The 21,856-nt window shown below is 41.8% G+C and overlaps 1 protein-coding gene across 1 annotated transcript; it reads left to right on the top strand.

Moving 5' to 3' along the window:
• Positions 1-1,129: 1,129 nt before the first annotated feature.
• lrig3 (leucine-rich repeats and immunoglobulin-like domains 3) lies at positions 1,130-20,471 on the top strand. Its single transcript, XM_027023008.2, has 19 exons — positions 1,130-1,560; positions 6,339-6,410; positions 6,526-6,600; positions 11,834-11,968; positions 12,232-12,375; positions 12,642-12,785; positions 13,069-13,212; positions 14,082-14,225; positions 15,214-15,294; positions 15,422-15,493; positions 15,607-15,678; positions 16,048-16,211; positions 16,466-16,795; positions 16,963-17,244; positions 17,605-18,075; positions 18,297-18,455; positions 18,613-18,753; positions 18,995-19,252; positions 19,531-20,471. The coding sequence occupies exons 1-19, from the start codon at positions 1,358-1,360 to the stop codon at positions 19,785-19,787; spliced, it is 3,348 nt and encodes a 1,115-aa protein (XP_026878809.2). The 5' UTR covers positions 1,130-1,357; the 3' UTR covers positions 19,788-20,471.
• Positions 20,472-21,856: the final 1,385 nt, after the last annotated feature.

Genomic DNA, 21,856 nt, shown 5'->3' with positions numbered 1-21,856 from the left:
TTATTATGTGTGCCACATACCTTTTGACATAAATCTTTTCCAATTGTCCATGAACAATGTCTATCATATACACACATCACAATTAAATCCCAGTAATTCTGTAAATCATAAATTCTCGTGAAAATTCTGCTTGTAAATTCTCACTTATTTGCAGCAGAAAACATTTTGCAATTTCATTCATTTTGCAATCATCTTGAAATCTTATTTTAAATTCTCTAAATAAACTAAAATAAATACATTAATTCACAAACACCTGACTACATATTTCATCCACCCCCTAACACCACCATCTTCTAGTATTTTGTGCAAATATATTTTTAAAAGAAAGAATGAATTTTGACCCAACTAGGCTTAATACAAACAGTTCCGATTTCAAGTACTAACCTAGTTTATGTTTGAACTATAGCTTATATCAGCTGTATGTGCAGATATAAATAACATCTCAATGTCTGCAGACTGACTGCTGAAAGCAGAAACAAACTAAATAACGTTTTACTCATCCGTTTACAAAAGAATTTCACTCCAAACTGCAAATATGATAAAGTCAATAAGTGCTTGAATATATGTGTAGTACTCTGTGCAACTTTACCTGAGAACAAAAAATATCCCCAAACTCTGATGGCTGTAGGAAGTGTTACTACTCTAAACCCTGGGTTCTCAACACACAATTAGGGTTAGTCTTGGACTGAAAATAATTTTCAGTAAATAATCATACGCAGTCGTTTTGCAGTCTACATTTTAAAATATAGCCAGTGAGCAAACCCAGTTTATTCATTGCTGCTTGTTTGTGCTACATGGCGAGTATCAGAAAATATCTTCAATCACAGACGAAAATGGCAGTTTATCATCATTAGCTTTTGGTCAATATATTTTTTAGACTTAGAACAGGTTCCCGGTTGGTATTACACTGTACGATCTGTTACTCTAGAATAATCGCCCGCAGTCGCAGAATATGCGTTGTCTTTTTTAGCTTCTACTGCTATCTTACTCCATAGCCCAAACCTACATTTCCCAGAAATCCCCACAGCGCTACCTTTGCTGGAGTATAGTTGATCTCAACCAATAGGAGTGCTTTCCGTGGGAGTCTGGTATGTTGGTCAATGTTCTTCAACTACATCGAAGTGGAAAAGTTGGGAGCGAAAGTTTCACGAGGATGGGGGGAACGGAGGTGCAGGACTAATAACGCCGCATTTGTTTATTTGGAAACGAAAAGCATATCCGTAGCCTACGTAAACCTTCAAATTCAAACGACGCCTTTTATGGTGTTGGTTTGGAATTTGGACCTTTACTGGATAGGTCGTACGAAACAGAATAAGAACTGATTCTGAGGGCTTGGAAGTGATTTTACTGTGTCAAAATGTCCGCTGCAACGCAGTCTCTCAGCGCTGCGAAGTATGCAGTCATTTTGCTTTTCTTCAGTTGGGCTGAACTCATACTTGGAAATACTGAAAATACAGATCCGTGTCCTACATCTTGCACATGTATCGGTACTTCACTGGACTGTAGCCGACTGACAAAAGGGTCAATTCCAAAGACCTTTCCTTCATGGGTAACTCAATTGTAAGTTACATTTTGCATACTTCTGTGTGTTATGTGTTTATTTGGTTTTATTAAGCATGCATTACAATTTAAGTTCCTCAATTATAACCAGATAAAATAGTCGAAAACTTGTGTTAGCTATAAATTTGCATTTAAAAGCCATTCTGTGTTCGTTTTAGATAATTAACCTGAAACACTACGTATAACAATGTCGTAATCGCATGTGTTTGTGAGATTGTGAACACACGCTCGTTCGACTCCCTGCAAAATAAATGGATCGCCTTATAAGGGCCCATCTCTTATACTTTACGAAATAAAGACATATCGTTTTTGTTGCTTTATAGCGAACACTGTTTTGTACATATAGCAGCGATTAAACAATTTTTTTGTCCAAACCATCCACAATTGGTGTAACTAACAGAAAAGGTCGAGATAGTCAGCCAAAAGTTTTTATTTCATGTCCCATGGGCTGTCCAGTTCGTGTGTGATATTTTCTTTGCTATTTCAACGCGTTTGGTGTTTATATAAAAACAAATCAAACAGGGCATACACAGTGGCATTCTAAACAAATCTAACGAGGTTTTAATGTTCTTATAGTAGTTCTGATTACTGATATGGTTACTGCGCAAACAATGCGCTTCTACGTGTGAACGCTTATATTTACAGTGTTTAGGAAAGTGGCCCATTCTGTCAGTTAATTATTTTTCTTTCTTTTTTCTTTCTGTCTACCATATGTAGGGCCCTGTTATCTCTTGAAAAGGACATGTAATAGAATGATCAATATTAACATTTGGAGGAGAACATATTTAGCGATTGTGTCATCTACACTCTTTTTTTTCAACAGTGCTCACCATCACTGAACTTTTCTATAGTAAATAATCCATATTTTTAAAAAATGTTAACACTCTCTATTTATTTTAAAATGTAGCGTAATTTGTCACTAAAATGCTCACAAATATGTTTTCAGTAAGCATGAATGATAACTAGCATCACTGTTTTGTACATGCTACACATGCAACTTTTGTTCTTTATATTAGTTTATCAGAAAGCCAAACATTCATTAAACAGACATTTACACTTTCTTACACTCTTTTTGAACACCTCTGCTTAAGTGAATAACTCCTTACTTGACATGCCTATAGATGTGGAAATAAAAACAAAAATTAGGTTTAAGTCCAAAATGCTGGATCTGCCCTGTCAGATTTTTTTGTGCATAACTGTTTGGCATCACGGCAAAAAAGTCTGGAAAGTTTATTATGCCAGAAGCAGGCCCCTCCTTTCACTCCACCACTGAAAATCAGCCACAGCTGAGGGGGAAAAATTCCTTGTGCTGCACCATGCTAATTTATGAGCGACTCTCCGACACATCTTAAAGCCTTCACTGGGCCAGGCCTTTGTTTTTCCCGGGACTCATTATTTCTGCTGAATTAGCAGCTAAGCACAACTGGCGCTGGGAGCCATTAAGGAGGTCTGATTGTGTAACTCTCACAGAGGGAGGTGAGGGAATGAGGTGGGGCAGGGAGAAAGGGAAGGAGAAAACGAGACCTCAACCCCATTCTGCCTACCAGCATGACAAATACAGGGGAAAGATAAACTGTGCTTAGTTCTAATCTGCTAGCATGTGTACTGTAAGAAATGTAATTATTGGTTTATCACATTTAGAATTTTTAAATGGCTACATTTAATGACTGTTAAATTAATGAAAATTCATAGATAGACAGATGTGTAAACTGTTTACTTTTACAAACATATATGTATCAAACATTAGGATAAAAGGATAAAAACTAAAATTCCAAAGTTGCTTGGAAAGATGTTAATTGGAAAGATGTAATAAATATGTAATACACTGAAGAAATATATTTTAGCTAATCCAAATTTCCATTTTTAAGCATGAAAGTTTATTTAAATATGGTTAAATGTGATTTAAATTTGGAAAAGATTTTCTTCTATTGGCTGCTGTGAAGAGTATGAGCTATCAAGAGCTTTTCATGATGAGACTGTATTATGTCTACACTGCACGCCTATGATTTACTAACCTAAACAACTTGGACTACTACAGCGAATACTATGATTGGTACGTTCATATTTCACATGTGTTGGTAGAGACCTTTTCCCACTCTGTCAGTGCTATAATGAGCTGCTGTAATGTATGATTGTGATGTAACACTAGGGCAAACTGTGCCATGGCCATGAGTATTGCTACTTGTGAAGGTGAAGAAAAAATAGATCAACGCTTGGTTTCTCAGTGACCCTCCCCTCTGATTATACTGCAGGCCCAAGTGTCCTATAAACTAACACATGAGCACAGGCATGCCTATCTTATCATAACAAAGGCTGGATATGTTGGCTTCTTTCATTCCTTTGGCACCGCCAGCTGTGTACTCACAGTGACTAAGAGTCCAGTCAGAAGCATACACATGTGGCAGAGTTTTTATCTGATCCACTTACGATATGAATTTCCAGAGGAAGCATGAGTGTGATAAACACACCACTTTATCTGACTCTCTCTATGCAACTCCTCTCCCCATGGGAGTTCCTAGTGTACAGGCATGCACAATGTTGTGATCCTATAAAAGTTCCTGATTTATCGTGTTACAGTAGCTTTTTATAACTCAGGTTTATAGATTCACCTGTAGACTTATGATTGTTTTCTGTTTGTTGGAAAACAATGTGTACCGTTATATTTCAATTGAAGGCCTGCGTGGTTTATACACTGTGTGTTGTTTCTTAAATGGGGGAAAATGGGGTCATGATTCAAGAATAGTTGATGTCTGTAAATCCTTCTTGTTTACCACATATGAAATTCCAGTAAAACTCTTGTTGAGGGCCAAAAAGAAACTGGCTTGGAAAGAAGGGGGAGAGAAAAAGGAAAGTGGGGCTTATAGAAACTTAAGTCAGCCCCCGTTCCCCTGCATTGTGAACAGATTAAGGGCTAGTTACTCTGTTCACCCCCCTCCACCCGGTCAGTGCTCATGATGATGGAGTCCAGATGGGGAGGGAAGGGCCCAGCTGAGGGGTCTGGCACCACAGTGTAGATGGAGCGCAGTGTCAGAATCTCCAGTGCAGATTTTGCTCAGCACAGATTCTTTCTCGTTTCGCTCCACCAGCCCTACTCCTCCTTAGGGCCTGTTTTCCACTGCTTGCTGCAAAAAAAAAAAAAAAGGGTTGGGGGGAGAGTGGCACTTCGATTTCAGTCTCTCCCTTCCACTGTGTCCCATATCAGTTGGTGGCCTGCTTAAGATTTATCACCATGGGAATCGACACTTTAGAAAACGTTTTCATCTTAACAAACTAACGCAGCCAGGATAACTGTTATACTGCAACCCTTTTAACAGCTTGACCTCTTGGTTTAGCTACAGTATTAGAAAAATAATAACTTCAGGAATAAGGTAAAAGTGGTGGTAGGCCATTGCTCTGAGAAATTGAATCTAGTTCAAGCGATTGAGTGTTCTCTCCCCTGTTGATGCCTCAGAGTGGGTATTGTAAGTCACTTCTGGGACCAGCTGATTAAATGCAAATGACCAGCTGTGAAGCATTCAGCAGTGGTAACAGCAGCAGAGTGGACCCCATGCTGCTGTGTAGAAGGCCTGGGCCTTGGGACCCTGGAAGAGCAGTCAGAATCTGGAGCATTGTCCTGCTAAACTACAGTTACAATACAAAGCCAAACACCTTCCCCAGGTTTGAAAAAAGGGCGGGAAGGCAGAGACATGGGGCAGTTATCTTTCCCAGGAATGGAGAAAATGGCTATTTCCTGACTGAACTGTGCAGTTATGCAAAGAAGAATATGTCAGCCGTGTTTGGTACAATGAGCGTATGACTAGCTCCAGCTGTAAGTCAGTTTTGAGCAAGCTACACCAAACCCCGTTTTGATAGCCTGCTGGATGTAAGTGTACAGAACCAAGGCTGCAGAAGGCAAGCAGCTCTAGGAGAAGAGCCCAAATTCTATTCATTAACATGATGATAAACTCAACATACACTGATGGACTATTCTGTGATCCTAGACCATGTTCCAGGCAGGTTGGTATGAATGAGTGAATTTATATTTTTATTACACATTTCAAGTAACCCAAGGTCACTTTACTTTAATGTTTTTGGTTTTTCTTTTGAGATGTCTAGCATTTAGGAATACAAAATTTACATCTCAGGTGCCTATAGTACTGTGACAGAATGACACCTGAATTTTCAACACTCCATGTTATTGGAGTAAAAAAAACACTGAATCCTCCAGTTCAGAACATCTAGGAGCTTGATTTGCGCTATAGCTTTTTCTTCAGTGAGAATGACACATACAATATCAGAGTTTATATGGTCAAATGAAAAAAGAAGGGAAAACATGTTTGGATAACAAAGGTAATCTCGTGTATGGTAAACTTATTTATGGTATAAATAAATGTTTCAGGGATGGTGGTGGAAAGTTGCTTTCAAACCTAGCAAAAATTTCCCAGTCATCTTTTAAACATAAAATGTTAATCCCAAGTCTGCAAAAAAAAAGTAACATGGAAAATTTGTTTGATCCACTGAAAACTCTAGGAATGAGAATGTAAGTGCATAAATTGCATGCATCTCTTTGGAATATCTTTTTAGGGTGAAGAAATAAAAACACAAATAGTGTTGGACTAGATGCTTGATTTGTCTTGGTGACCGGTCAGTTCTATACATTGTTGTTCAGACCAGCTTTTATCAAGTGCAATGGAAACTCTTCCTCATGTATCTGACTCTAAAGCTGATCTGTGTAGCTTGCGCTTAAAGGCACCATGTTATGATTTTGTCCACATTTGACAAATGCCTCTTCTTCACAGGGACCTGAGCCATAACAAATTACGAACACTTCCTGAAGCATTGTTTACTGGTCTGCCGCATCTGAGTGAAATGTAAGTATGCTTTCTCCTCTGTATTGAAAACGAACAAGCCTGTCTCTCACCATGTTTCCAGCTTCTCTCCAGTGTACCACATCTGTCAAATTACTGCTTTATGTTCATGTTGCAGAAAGCTGAATAATAATGAATTGGAGATGATACCAGATTTTGGCCTTCTTTCCAAGACTATCATCACTCTTGTTCTGTGAGTATGCAGCCTCTCTCCTCCAGAGGCTGTGTTCTTTCATGGCCTTGTTTGTGTGTTCGTCACTTTTGTCACCTGGCTATGATTGGGTCGGCTGAGCGCTGTAGTCCTTGCACGGATAATTGTCGGGTTAGGCCTTTTTCATCCACCATTGCTGACAACTTTGGTTACAACTTTGGTCAACTTGTTAGTAATAAGTTTGTCTCTTTTCTCAGTATTGTGTGTCCTGCTGCTGAGTCTCTAGTCACAGATTGGCCAAGGTCAGAGATTGACCATAGTCTAGTCATGGATTGACATTATATTGTTCTGCATAGTCATTAATACTTTGGGCTATTTTGTCTTGACATAATTTTTTTTAGACTTTGGAATTTTTAACATTATACTTTATTGTTAACCTGGTGAAGTAAATACATTTTAAAAACTGATAAATGAACTAAAATATAAGAAAACAGCAACCTTTTCTGCTTTTTCTGCCTTTTATTTAAAAAAGAATATGGTGAAATCTATTGACATTTTTGTTAAGAGTTTATGGAACCTTTTGGAGACAGCTTAACATACTTGGATAATGTACTAGGATAGGAAATCCTAACTCCATAGTAAAAAATGCTAAGGAGAATTTGCTAAGAATTTTTAAAATTAACATCTAAAATTGATTCCTAATAATAATAACCCAAGGCATCGCAAAAAACAGTTGATGGAATGGAAAAGGTGCATTTGATAAATTAATATCCAGTAATTATATTTTTTTCAATTAGGGGTGTGTGTGGTTAAGCTTCATTAATGCGTATCAGATAATTTAAGATGGTATAAATTGAAGTTTAATCCTTTGACACATAATTTATGATGAGGCAAAGGGCTAGACACCATATACAGTTATAAAGTGCAGCCAAAGGCTAGACACCATATCCATCCCATGACTCAGAGTTAACATGTTGTGACATGAGACAGAACTACTGCCGAAGGCTGCTCAGGTGTGGACCCACGTTGGTCTGTTCTCTCTCTCACACTCTCTCACTCACTCACACTCTCTTTCTCTTACTCACTCACACTCTCACTCAGTCACACACTCTCCCTCTCACACACTTACACATAGGCATAACTGCTGCATACCAAGTTGAAAGCATAAATGAAAGCATCGTTGGCTTAACAGTAGAAAGTTGTCAGGCTTCTCTTGATTCCCACTAGATCGGTTCTGTAAACGTTTCTGAATCATTCTGAAATATAACTGAAAGTTTAAACTAATGGGGTTTTTTTCTTTAGTATGAGAAGAGTGAAAATGGCCTTCCACTCTACAATAGCAGTGTTTCAAAGAAGAATGAAGTGATTCATCTGTGAATGAGCATAAGATAACTGTCTTCACCTCTTATTGTGACAGACTTATCTCTTACTTCACTTGCTTTACCATACCACACACAGTGTTTTTAAAATCCAGAATTTATAAGGCCCAGTAGAAAATCTATCTGTGATTTTCGTGTGTGGGGGAGTGTGTGTGTGTGTGTGTGTGTGTGTGTGTGTGTGTGTGTGTGTGTGTGGTATTTCCTATTGGCGGGAGAACAGAGCTTGGCAACGCCATCTGATGACTCCTTCTCTTGCTGTGGCGCCTGTAATAAGAAGCATGGTTGCCTGAGCCAGCAGAAGAGAGTGTGCATCTCGTCACTGTATGTCAGAAAGCAGCACATTAAATCTGAATGGAGGCCCATATTAATGCTATTATAATCTTAGTAGTTTACAGCTCTCCTATTCCTTGTTGTTTTCCATATTTTAAAATGTTAATAATTAAACACATTTTGTGTGTTTGCATTAAAGCTTCATTTTAGACTTTCTGTAAGGAGGGAATATGTACCAACTTTTAATTTTTGGAATTGCACTATTGCACTGTTGTTATGCAGAAATAGTGCTTAGCTGTTTAGCGACATGCATACAAAGCCTACTTAAGGTTCAGTTAATAGGATAGTGTATTTTAATGTCAACTAGTTGTGCCATGCTCAAAAATGCCAATACAAGATAACTCTTAGATTTTTGCCAAGATTATGAGGACAATTAAAAAAGTTTTTTAAGATGTTAAAATGTTTGCAACTGAGGAAGAGTCCAACAGTTGCCAGTTTAAAAAAAGTAAAATGTTTAAAAATATGCTTTACCATACCATTTTAGCAGTCATTCTTTAACAAGCTACAATAATTTATTCACATTACTAAATAATGTGAATGGTTTCAATTAACTTCAAAAACAGGCATAATTTGAATGGTTTGGGGAAAACACACACAGACACACACATTCTCACACTCTCTCTCTCACACACACCACCAAATTCCATGGAAATTGTTCAATTAATTAAAATGATGATGAGTGAATTGCTCCCAGCTGTAGAGCTATTGGCATTTGTTTTTTCTCTGAGCTCTGGGGTCAGGGGAGACGATGGGAGCTGCCGCTGTGTCTGCCTTACTGTTTAAATAAGAACTAAGTGGCATTCGATACTCCAGCATTTCTCTTCTCTCTCTCACCCCTCCCCAGCCTGCTGTGACCCATGGGGGAGGGGGGCAGTGGTGGATGTGTACGCCTTAATAAAAATGGACGGGGGGTTTTTGGAAGACTCATCCGTAGCCATCTCATTAATTTAGTTGCCGAAGCGATTCTGACTTAATTGGGAAAGTATGACAAAATTTAATTGATTCAGTGATGGTTTTCTGTGTCCACAACAGGCGGGTGTGGCTCTGTGTGTATCTCATCTGATTTCAAGCCAAGGTTTTTTGCGCAAGAAAATGTTTTCTTTTTAATAGCTGAATTAGTACCAAAAATGAGATGTGATTTTTTAAAACCACATTCTCCTCAGTGAAAATATATTTTATGTAGGCTTTATTATGTGTGCATTTAACATCACACACATCATAAATGTCATATTTCTACATAGAATAGTTTCCCAGCTCAACAGTGATCTTAGCTATGGCCTACATTTACCATAAATACTGTTCTGAGTCATAAATACTACTCAAGTAAGTTGTTAATTTTTGTGTGTGTAAAAATGGAGGTAGCCACAACTGACACTGACAGGCCACGGCCTGAAACAATTAAAGTAATGATGCATAACGAGCTTATTTGTTAGAAATTGACTGAACAAATTTGAAGTGTGCGCATTAGGAAGGCACAATACGGCACTTGTTTTCCTGCACCCTGGACCACAAGGAGGGGGAGATGAACAGATAAGCTGGTTTGGAACTCTTCTGCACACACACACACACACACACACACCTATACACACAGTGAGGTTTGAAAAGCTCTCATTAGATCTCTGTGCAGATGTTGGAGAGAAAGTAAGGGGTTAAAAAAACCAAAGCCACTCTTAAGAGCTTTGCCCCTTTCTTCAGTGTGGAGGGAGTTTGATGTAGTACAGAATGTCAGAAGTGTGTTGAGCAATCGGCCTCCTCCATTTCGGCAGTGTAGTGCAGTTTTTAAAAACACAAAAGAGGTAAGTGATATCAGGCACAGAATATCGGCCCAGGGCCTTGTTGGAAAAGAAACTTTGATGTTCCAGTTTGATTTGCCCCTGGTCAGTCCACATTTCGAGCAGTGAGGACAGGTAATCAAGAGTGGTAAAGGCTCAAACTGGTGAGAAAAACAGCGCTCTGTGCAGACATTTTGATCTTGTATCTTGGATGTATCTCACCAACTCCATTGTCCCTTCTGGAAAGGCATTTCATGGTGTTTTGTTTTGGTTAGATAAGTATTTCACCAAAATGGCTGAGGCACAAACTGCACCACCGATGATGCCAAGGCCTGCAGTCAAAAGGGCTTTTACAAGGCCCAGAATGCCCCCCTCCTCCATCTCTTTTTTTTTGTGTGATTCTGTCTTTGAGAGAAAAACTGGAAATTCAGGACAGCCCATAGCTTGGCGGCAGCCAGGAGGAAAGGTGAAAACAGAGATCCAGGTGGTGTGTGTCCCTTTTGTGTGCTCACACACAGGACGCCATGCATGCAAAGCCCTGTGCAAATCTGCACACAAAGGGCCAGCTTGTAGCATTTCTGTGGGTGGTGTGGCTCTGCTGACAGCTGGGCTATGTTCTGTTTGTTTTTTCTTTTCTCTGAGCATTAGAGGAGCAGGAGTGGGGAGAAACTGAGGTGGGAGAGACAGGTGACAAAGGAGGCTGGGGCTAGGGTCTCACCTAATGTCTAGAAATGGGTTTGGAACTACTATAGATGAAGTCTGGGCTGAGAGGGGATCTGTAGAGGGTCTGTACCCTCACTCCCCTCCCCACAAACCCACCAATCGTCTACCCAGCCTCTGAGCTTCAAGGCTGCCAAGAGGAGGGACTACACTGGCATGTTCTTGCAGGCTCTCTTTCTCCCTCTCTTCTCCCTCCCTGTGTGTGTGTGTGTGTGTGTGTGTGCGTGCGTGCGTGCGTGCACGTGTGCATGCCTTTGGTTTTGTTTCAAGCCAACCTTCATTTTCTCCCTTGGATAGGTTGAAGCAAAAAGTTGGTAACAAAATGTGCTGTGCCTTACAAACTTGGGTCAGCAAAAATAAAAAAAAAACATTTTGTACTATCCCCCTAACATCATATTAAATCTTTAAAGTCAGATTTAAAATTTATTTCCACATTCTTTTAGGTCTACAAATTCGTTTTCACTACATCTTATTAATCCAAAGGCATTTATTAACAGAGGTTTAAAGACATATATTGGGGCAAGTTTTTTTTCCTCCTTGCCCCGCCCCCATTTTTCACTTATAAAAACACACACAGACACACACGCACACACAAAGGCAGCACTGTACAGCCTGTGTTTATAACTGAGGCAGCCCGTGCACTGCAATTTAGGAGGAGTGCAACCCAGGAAATTGCTGGTCTTAGCCATAGCGTGCTTTCACTGAGGGAATGGTATTCATCAACCAAGTAATTGGCAGTTTTTTTTAAATACCTTGTAAGTAATTACCTTATAAACAAAATGACACGGCACTCAAGCAGTCTGCTGTTTGACCTGTTGCATGACATGCTGACATGGGTTTGTCTGTAGTACACACACAACTCCACACACACACACACACACACACTCCAACACACAGCCTGGAATTCTTCAAATCCATGACTAAGGGCAACATAAGCTCATGTCTTTATGGTATGGTTGAAGTGAGACAACACCTTCTCTCCACAAGTGTGTGTGGAAACACGAGCTGGCTGACCGCTGTTATTGAAATGGCTTCTTCTGGAGTTAATTCAACCCACCGACCGTCTGTTTTCAGAGCTAACAACAAGATCTTGGCACTATTGCCGGAGCAGCTTGAACCACTGGTCGCCTTGGAGACACTGGACCTTAGCAATAACAACCTAGTGGAAGTGAAGGCTGGATCCTTCCCATCTCTGCCCCTGAAAAACCTGTGAGTGGTTTCTCCTGTCAGAGACTGCACAACTTGCCTCAGGCCATGGAAATTTCTAGTAGTTCGGCTATGTTTACCATGTGTAATCATAAACTGATCAAAACTCTGATGTCAACTCACAAATCTTTGAAAAAAGAAAAGTTGAGATTACTCCTGCACTAACTTTGATAATGAGATTGATGTGGTAATCACTGACATTTTTAACAAGTGTATCTCACCTTTTCCTTAGTTCAGTGCTAAGCTTTGTATTTTTGCCTCCTCAGGTACATGAATAACAACCGTATCTCTGTGTTGGAGCATGGCTGCTTTAACAGTCTCTCCAACACACTGCTGGTGTTGAGACTGAACAGGAACCGTCTGAGCTCCATTCCTGCCAAGATCTTCCAGCTCCCCAGTCTTCAACACATGTAAGTGGCTTCTGTAAAACCACACCACCCCTTAATAGCCATAGACTGCCAAAGCTGCTGCGACAGTGTATTTCACAAATGAGAAGAACATGTCATATTTGGTGTTTGCTAGCATGTTTACCATTGTTTGCTAATTTTGGATTGCAGGGTGTTGGTTAGATCTGGAAATGATGTAACACCAAACTCCGAGTCCAGTAAATAATCCCAGTAAGAACACAGACATACCAGTGCCCCCGGTAAAAGCATGCAATGTCTGTGTTTGGCAGGGACCTGAGCAGGAACCGCGTGCGACGCGTAGAGGGCCTGACGTTCCATGGCCTGCACAAGCTGCGATCGTTGAAGATGCAGCGGAATAGCCTGGTCCGGCTGATGGATGGAGCTTTCTGGGGTCTCAGCAGCATGGAAGTCCTGTGAGTGGCCGAGCTGCTGCAGTACCACCGCGTGCATAGCTAATCAAAGCTGATTTGTTTAGCTACTAAGCAAGGCAGATTTTGACTGGTTATGTGAATTTAGGGAATTTAGTTGGCTAATTTGATGTGTTTGCCTTGATGATTATAAAGATGCATAAATGAATATTGGATAATCACCACAAATAAATGGCGCAAGTACACAGGAATGGAGTGGAAGAGTAATGTGTGTGTGTGTGTGTGTGTGTGTGTGTGTGTGTGTGTGTGTGTGTGCACATGCGAGCAGGCAGCTAGAGTACAACAACCTTACGGAGGTGAGCAAGGGATGGCTCTATGGGCTGCTCACCCTGCAACAGCTACACCTGGCTCACAATGCCATCAGCCGCATCAGGTCCGATGCCTGGGAGTTCTGCCAGAAACTCGCTGAGCTGTAAGTGACGTGATCCGTGCTCTCCTATTCTCCCTCTCGCTGTCTCTCTCTCTCAGTCTGCCCTTCCTCCTGTTCCTCATAACACTTTTAAATTCACTCTCCTCTGCTCTTGCAGGTTTTTGCTTACCTAGTCTTGTGTCTGCCAAAGCAATAACATTGGGGCGGGTCAGTGACCTCTTTCTTAGAGCATCGAATATGAGAAGGAAGTCGCGGGAGGGGAGGACAGGGGGTAGATAATGAGTAAGTTGTAATATAATGTCATGTAATTTTGTTTGGGTTCTTTATGGACATAACCTGTTTTAGTCACTTCTGAGAGGGTCAGTGGTGTGGTTCTTGTTTCCGATGGAGGATGCTTCTCTTTTTTCTCTGTCTCTCTCTTCTTCATTGTTCTTCACTGCTGTTTCGAGGATGAGATTGAAGCTAATTGTATATAATGGTTTTCTGATTATTTGGAAAAGGCATCATAATAGTGATGCTAGTAGTCATTAATGTGCACTAACTTGCATATTTCTAGCTTATATTTCTTTTATGATACAATGACAAATCATTTTGTATTTAATAGCATTACAGGTGCCTAGATATCAGAATACCTCCTTGAACACTACTTAAGCATGAGATCCAGTGTTTCTTAGTATTGTGGCTGTTTTGGCAACACTTTATTATTAACTTATTACTTTATATACATTCATAAAATATATTTCTCTTAAATACTGAGTAGTTTTTATTGAATACTTTTATCAACACTGCCCACAGATGTCAACCTTGCATAAGCTTCTTAAGCAGGATCCCCAAGCTGAAGTTGCATAGTATTGGCACACGTGTCTCCCTGGGCCACATCTCAGTGGGCTGCGTATTCTCACCTCTCCCAGGGACCTGAGCTCCAATCAGCTGGCGCGGTTGGAAGAGGGCAGCTTTGCCGGCCTCAGCGTGCTCGGACAGCTCTCCATTGCCCACAACCGGGTCAGCTTCATTGCCGACGGCGCCTTCCGCGGCCTTCCCCTCCTGGACACGCTGTGAGTGCAGCCATTTACTCTGGGGGCAGATAAGAGGCAGGCGACTCTGTCCATGCAATATCTTAAGGCCCTAGGTATAAGCCCTGGCTGTCTGCCATGGCACCTGGGCCACTCCAGCTATCTCTGGTCTCGCTCTCCTGCTTGTCTTTATTATTAGCTAGATGTTGCAGTGCTATAAGTCAAGCATCCCACATGCAGTTTTTTCTTTGTTTCTGGGATTAGCAGATTGTGGTTTCACTACATATGTAAATACCTATGGTGTACCTTTGACTTCAGAAACTTGATACCCCACCATCTACCCTTCCAAGGGCCTTACTCTTAAACAGAACCAAATGGCAATGGAGCATGAAGGTCATGAAAGGGCGGGTGGATGGATGGGAGGGCGGGGGTGTGCATGTGATTTGTAACTAGGCATGCAGAGGATGAAACTAGCTGTTGGAAAGCAGTTAAAAAGGGCGAGGACAGTGGGGAAGGTCGAATAGGAGCTCTTGATCCAACCTTAGACTATGCTGGAAATGGGTTTTAGCTTATTTCCTTAATTGATGTTTTATTGAATGGACCTACACTTCAGTACAGTTTAAGTATGTTTAAGCTAAGACTGCCTGCTGTTTAAGTCTTTTTATTTCAGTTTAATTATGATCTGTTTACTGACGTTTTAATAGTATAATATGGTTTACTCAAATCTTTTGTGCAATCTAACCTGTAAAAACTTTGCCTAAGTACTTATGGGGCTATGTGACCTATAAACAATTTATGTACGTGTAGTTGTATGGAAATGTTAAAGCTGGATTAAAGTAGCCAAACATTTTCCTTTGCTTGATAAATGGTGAGTATATTTGTTTTTGTGGATCTTTTAGAGTTAATTTCTGTCTCCATTCCCTTCACACAAACACAGGCAGTGGTTTAATGAGTCCTGCCAGCTCTGGTTTCAGGGTGTGGAATTTAACCATGTGATTTTTCTCTGATTTCTTGCCCTCTCTGTCTAAAGGGACCTGAAATACAATGAAATTTCCTGGACCATTGAGGATATGAATGGACCTTTTTCTGCACTGGACAATCTCAAAAAATTGTGAGTTTTTGGGATTGCGAAATTCTGTAATTACATCTTCACATAATGTTACATGAATTAAGACATCTTTAAGGCTTTTATATGGGAAAGTGATGTTTGTTTCTAATTTTACCTGACTCTGTTTCAGGTTTCTTCAAGGGAATCAGATTCGATCCATTACTAAGAAATCCTTCACTGGACTGGACCTGCTGGAGCAGCTGTGAGTACCTTAAGTGCTACAGAGTGCTCAGTGCTTTCCAAAACACTGTTTTAAACAGCTTTGTGGTAGTTGCTGTTTGTGTAACCACTTTTCTTTGCCTTCTAATAACTCAGTGACTTGAGCAACAACGCCATCATGTCCATTCAAGGCAACGCTTTCTCCCAGATGAAGAAACTAGAGGAGCTGTAAGTGTGACTTCTCTCCAACCAGTTTGGTGGTACATCTGGATAGAGTACTATTTCACTGTGGAATTATGTGGCTCTGATGGAGTTGGGGGGTCAGTGGTTACAAAGGGCAAAAAAATGCTTGACTAACAGGAGTAAAAGCTTATATTGTTACTCCTTTGTGGTTGAGAATATCTTGCTTTAGACATATTCAGGCTGACTGATGTTGTAGTGCTTCAACTGTTACCTGTAAATCTAAACTGTATTCTGTGTGATAGTCTGTTGGGCCAAGTCCAAGACCGCTCAAATGTCCAGCGGTTGCTGCCCTCGGTCCACTCTGGATTTTTCGCCAGCGGAGCCTCATTCTTGTTATGCTTTGCGCTCCGCCAGGCGCCTGAACACCTCGAGCCTGCTGTGCGACTGCCAGCTGAAGTGGTTCCCGCAGTGGGTGGCAGAGCACGCCTTCCTGCCCTTGGTCAACGCCAGCTGCGCCCATCCACAGCCGCTGAAGGCCAAGAGCGTCTTCGCCATCAACCACGACGAGTTTGTGTGTGGTGAGTAGACAAGCAGGACCTATTTTCCAAGTGCATTGGATGTGTTCAAGCTGGACATTACTCAGCGTGGAAAATTTGTCATGGAAAAGAATTCATTTTAAAGATTTTTTTGTTGGTAAGGGGGACTTGGTAGTTTACTCCTGAAAACATGTTCTCCCTCACATTGATTCTTCTGTTGTCAGGGTTTTTGTATGGAGCCAGAAAATCTCAAAAATGAATAGTGTTTAAAATCTTTGCTGTTTATTTGTTAACAGATGACTTCCCCAAGCCCCAGATCACAGTGCAGCCAGAGACGCAGTCAGCCATCAAGGGCACAAACGTGAGCTTTGTGTGCTCAGCAGCCAGCTCTAGCGACTCCCCCATGACATTTGCCTGGAAAAAAGACAACGAGGTCCTGAGCGATGCCGAGATCCACAACCAGGCCCATGTCCGCTCAACAGGGGGCGAGGCCAGCCAGGTCACTGAGTACACGACCACTCTGCATCTGCGCTACGTGGAGTCCTCAAGCGAGGGCAGATACCAGTGTGTCATCTCCAACCATTTTGGTTCCACCTACTCTGCCAAGGCAAAGCTCACTGTTCACAGTAAGTGCTGAACATGAAACCTGCAGTACAGTAATTCAGTATGTAAGAAGTTTAGTTGGTTTTCTAAGATTTTATGGAAGGATGCTGATTTAACAAATAGTTTTTGTTTTGGTTTTTTGCTTTCTTTTTTAATGTTTGTTAATAAGGCATTAATCTTTTTCCCTCAGTGCTGCCATCCTTTACCAAAATGCCCATGGACCTGACCATCCGTGCAGGAGCCACGGCCCGGCTAGAATGTGCTGCCACTGGGCATCCCAGTCCTCAGATCGCCTGGCAGAAAGACGGAGGGACTGACTTCCCGGCCGCCAGAGAACGGCGGATGCACGTTATGCCCAGCGATGCCGTCTTCTTCATTGTGGATGTGAAAACAGAGGATATTGGTGTATACAGTTGCACTGCCCAGAATACAGCTGGAGCGATATCTGCTAACGCTACGCTAACCGTACTGGGTAAGTACAGTTTGCTTCTGAATGCTCCTGCTTAAGGGAGAGACAAAAAAGAGCAAATATTCTTGTATAAAATCACTAAATCCATTTCTATTAACTGACTTCATAGTTTACCTTACCTGCTTTGCTATGCAAAGTCTCTGAATAACGTGTATTATGCCTTAAAAAACTGCAATCACTTTATCTGTTGGAAACATCTTTGATGGTCAAACCATCTTTGATGTCAAACATCTGTCTGATCTGGAAAGCTACATAGCCTAAATCATATTCATCAGCTTGAAAATTAGTGCAGCTTAGTGGGCAGATTGGCAGAAGGTCTGATGTTACTCTTTAACAGTGGCCTATTGTCTGGCATTCTTTCAGAAACGCCCTCATTTCTACGGCCACTGATGGACCGCACAGTGGCTAAAGGCGAGACAGCCGTGCTCCAGTGTATCGCCGGAGGAAGCCCCCCACCACGCCTTAACTGGACGAAGGACGATAGCCCCCTAGTGGTCACTGAGCGCCACTTCTTTGCTGCCGGAAACCAGCTGCTCATCATCGTGGACGCGGCAGAGGGTGATGCCGGCACCTACACTTGTGAGATGTCCAATCCCCTGGGCACAGAGAGAGGCAATGTGCGCCTGGCCGTCCTGCCTAACCCCAACTGCGACCCAGGCCAGACGGGTGGTGGCGTGCTCAGCTCAGGCAGTGGCTCAGAGGAGGATGGCTGGACCACCGTGGGCATCGTCATTATCGCAGTGGTGTGCTGTGTGGTTGGGACGTCGCTAGTGTGGGTGGTCATCATCTACCACACGCGCAGACGCAACGAAGACTGTAGTGTCACCAACACAGGTCAGCATCATAACCACTGAGTTGAACTAGTTGAGAAAATATGCATCTGCATGGCAATGAAAAATCTCATTAGATGAAAGTGGGCTGCTTGCAACATTGCAGTAATGATTCATTTGAGGTATTTTTATTAATCCGAATGGTTACTTAACTTGTTGAGCTAATGGCACACTTCATTAAATGTATGTGGCTGGCTCATTGACCAACTGTTGTGCCTTGTGCAGATGAGACCAACTTGCCAGCAGACATTCCTAGCTACCTGTCCTCGCAGGGCACTCTGGCAGAGCGGCAGGATGGCTACGTGCCCTCTGAAAGCGGCAGCAGCCACCAGTACATGAGCTCCTCCATGGGAGGGTTCTACATGCAGCCTAAAGACATGAATGGTAAAATAACTCTCATGCCATGGCTGGACAAGAGTCCATATTTTCCCAATTGCACTTCATGGCCTGTCATGCATGACGTGCTGGATTATTTCATATTTTTTGGGTTGGTTTTCCTAATTAAATAAGATTATTTGATGGGTGTATTTGTTACGCACAGGTCTCTGCCAGCTGGACACAGGAAGTGAAGCAGACATGGAGGCAGCCATTGACCCACTGCTTTGCCATTACCAAGGGCCAATCAGCTCATTGCTGAGGAGAGGCAATATGTATAGTCCAGAGCCTACAGACCCATACACAGGTAAGAGAACAATGTTTAGCATGCTGGATTTATTTATTTTTACTGTTTGCCCTTTCTGATTTATCCAGTTCCCTAAGTAATGATCAAATTAGTTTGGTGCTAATGTGATGGATGTGATTCTTTAATATGCATTATGACACAGGCCTGTGTACTGGAACAGATCAAAACATTGTGTAATTTTAAAATATTCCAGCTCTCCCATTCTGTGTGTTGATGTACAGTCTTGTTTGTTCCTCCCCAGGCTGCGTTGCAGATCAACGGCCTGTCTGCAGGGACTCATACAGCGCTTCCCTGCCTAGCTCCAAGAAGAGAGACTTTTACACCTGGGCCCCCAACCTAGCAGCTGATCCCTTTGAGTACATGGGGCCCGGGTTGCTGATGCAGCTGCCCACTGGGGGCCTCCATGGGTCCTCACAGCTACCGGGCGAGTGTCTCTGCCCTGGGGAGTGTGAGGGGGCGGAGTGTGGTCAGCCCCGGCTGTCCTCCGGCTTGTACATGGGTGAGTCAGGGTCTGAGATCATATCAGCTTCATTCGTCAAGTATGCATAGAACTGTCTCTGCTGTCTTTGGCTTTTTGCGGTGCTTAAATGAGGTAATTTAAGAAAGCAAGAACCTACATCCAGATTAGCACTCTTTATTTTTTAGATACTTTGGGATAGCAAGGCTCAGGGCCTTTTTGTGCTTGTGCTATTTTTGTGTATTTTTTAAAAATGTTCATGGTTCTTTGCTCAGTGGTGTGATTCATGAACCCTGAGTAATTTTGCGACTCTCTCTCAGGCACATTTGGTAAAGCTCCATGGAGGCCTCAGAGAGAGGCGTATGGTGGCCTTTGCACTGTAGTTCCTCGCAACGAAGAGGTCCTCTGTGAAAATCTGAATGTGGCCCTCGACACAGACTCCGACCGTGAGGAGGATTCTGCTTCTTGTCCATTCTCCCGGCACACCACAGCCGACCTGGATGGCAGTGAGTTCAAGCAGCCCTTCGACAGCAGTGGGGCCTCAGAAAAGCACCTCAGTTCTCAGCCATGCACGTAGCACAGTGGAGCCAGAACAAGATTTTGCTCTCCGTTTTATTCATTAAAGAGGAGGACTAAAAGAAAAGGAATTCTACCTCAGAGAGGACGCTCCTTGTGCGCATTGGTTTGAATGTAAAAGGTGGAATGAGATATCATTCAAAGCAACTGGGACTGTTTTAAAAAGAAACATATAGCCTTTGTTACTTTTGTACAAAAAAGATATTAAATATATACAGTTTATAAAGTTTATTATATTTTGTAAATTAACTGTGTAAACAGAATCCATTATTTGCCTTCTTTTTGGTATAAAGCTGTCATGAACAGAGTTGAGTCAAATACTCCACAAACATGAGGGACTCATAATGGCTGGTCCACCTCTTCCCTACAAAGATTCCTTTGTGATCCTGTGCAATGTTTGCAAGTTACAGCACAATAGCTCTTGGGCACTGTTTCAAGCAATAATATGGATGGTGACATTTTAGGACTTCACTTAGATTTGCTTCCACTAGTTTTTTCCACCCAAGACCTTGCTCAGGCAAAGGAGCTATTCAAGTTAACCAATACAAAACCTTTTGTTAGCTTGCCAAGTTTGACACAGTTCTGTTTGTGAGTTTATTCAGTTATCCATTCATATGCTCTTTGCTACAAGTAATGCACCCTTTTGCACATATGATAATAAAACATTGTGCCATGTGCTGCTACACAGTGGACCTTATTCTGGCCTTTTTTTCAAACCTAAAATGCAAATAGACTGATGTTTCTGTAAAAGTCATAAAGCAGTTTAGAGAGGGAAAGTTCACCCTTCTAGACATCTCTGGAAAAGTCTGCCTTAGCGGACTGTTCCCAAAATCAACTTGGTCCACAGAGCACCACCCAGTGTTTGGCCGTTGTTAAGGACAGCATGGCACTGCTTGGCACACCTTTGTTTGGTTTTGGTGTTGGAACAGGGGCTGTAGAAGTTGACTTCTCCAAGTACTGCCACAGACCACCAAAAATGACCAAAAATTCCCCTGTTCAGCCCCCACCACCCCTAACTTGGCAACAACACATGTTAAATAGTTTTAACTGTGTATGGATGTTAATGTAGGGTTTTACCATCTTTCACCTGCTTCTGTATGTGCTATATGTTGGTGCTCAGTGCTTCGGTGATCAGTGCTTTTTATATATATATATATATATATATATATATATATATATATATGAGAGTATATTTTCAGTCTGGCCAAGTTAGATTAGCAGCATTAGGTGCATTTTATAGCAGGATTTTTGAAAAAGGTGTGCTTAACCAAGCTTTATGAACCTCGTCCTCCAGTCCAATTTTGCGACAGCAACTACCCAGCATTCCTCCTGTTAATTAGGCAGTAAACCCTCCACTGCCCAGAGGAATGGGTGTGTTGGAAGCTTTGCCAGAGTTTTTGAAGAGAGCCCAGGAGGAGCATGCTCTGGGGGAGTCGCACATCAAGCCCAACACCTGGAGCACAGCTGGCAAGTACAAGGCGATGAAATGAAGATCAAAATGATGTCCTGTCCCCAAAGGCCGCTTGTTCAGACAAAGAGTTAATCTTTAACAGTCAATAGCATGTAGATACATTTGGTTAGAAGACTAGCCAAATTGAGATAGATAGGTTTTCGCTCATTAAGATCATAAGCTTCTGGGAATTTGCAATAATCTAATATACTGTATTTTACTGTGGGATAGTCAAGCAAAGCGTGACTTGTGGCTTTTTTCCAAAAGATGTCATGGCTGGACAATGTTTTCTGCCAAAATGCGTGTGTATTTGAATGTACCCTTCAGATATAACATCTTCTTTTGATATAACATTCACTTTTACTGTTTCGCATGCAAGAGACAATTTATGTTAAAAATGCTCAAAAACAGTTCTGATGTGTGCTAATCAAATAGTTTCAGGGCTGAAGAGTGTCTTGCTTTAACAATAGCCAACAGAAAGTTTCCACAAATGTAAGAGAAAAGTACAACCCGAATTCCATAACAATTTCCTCTCTTTGATTCTGGCTCCAGTAAAACTAGACAGGAAATCGACTATTTCTCGGACCACCAGTGTCTGGCGTTCCACTGAACCTTGCTGG

The sequence above is a fragment of the Electrophorus electricus genome, chromosome 2 (assembly GCF_013358815.1).
Source record: "Electrophorus electricus isolate fEleEle1 chromosome 2, fEleEle1.pri, whole genome shotgun sequence".
Lineage (NCBI taxonomy): Eukaryota > Metazoa > Chordata > Actinopteri > Gymnotiformes > Gymnotidae > Electrophorus > Electrophorus electricus.
This window is presented reverse-complemented; position numbering and strand designations above follow the sequence as displayed.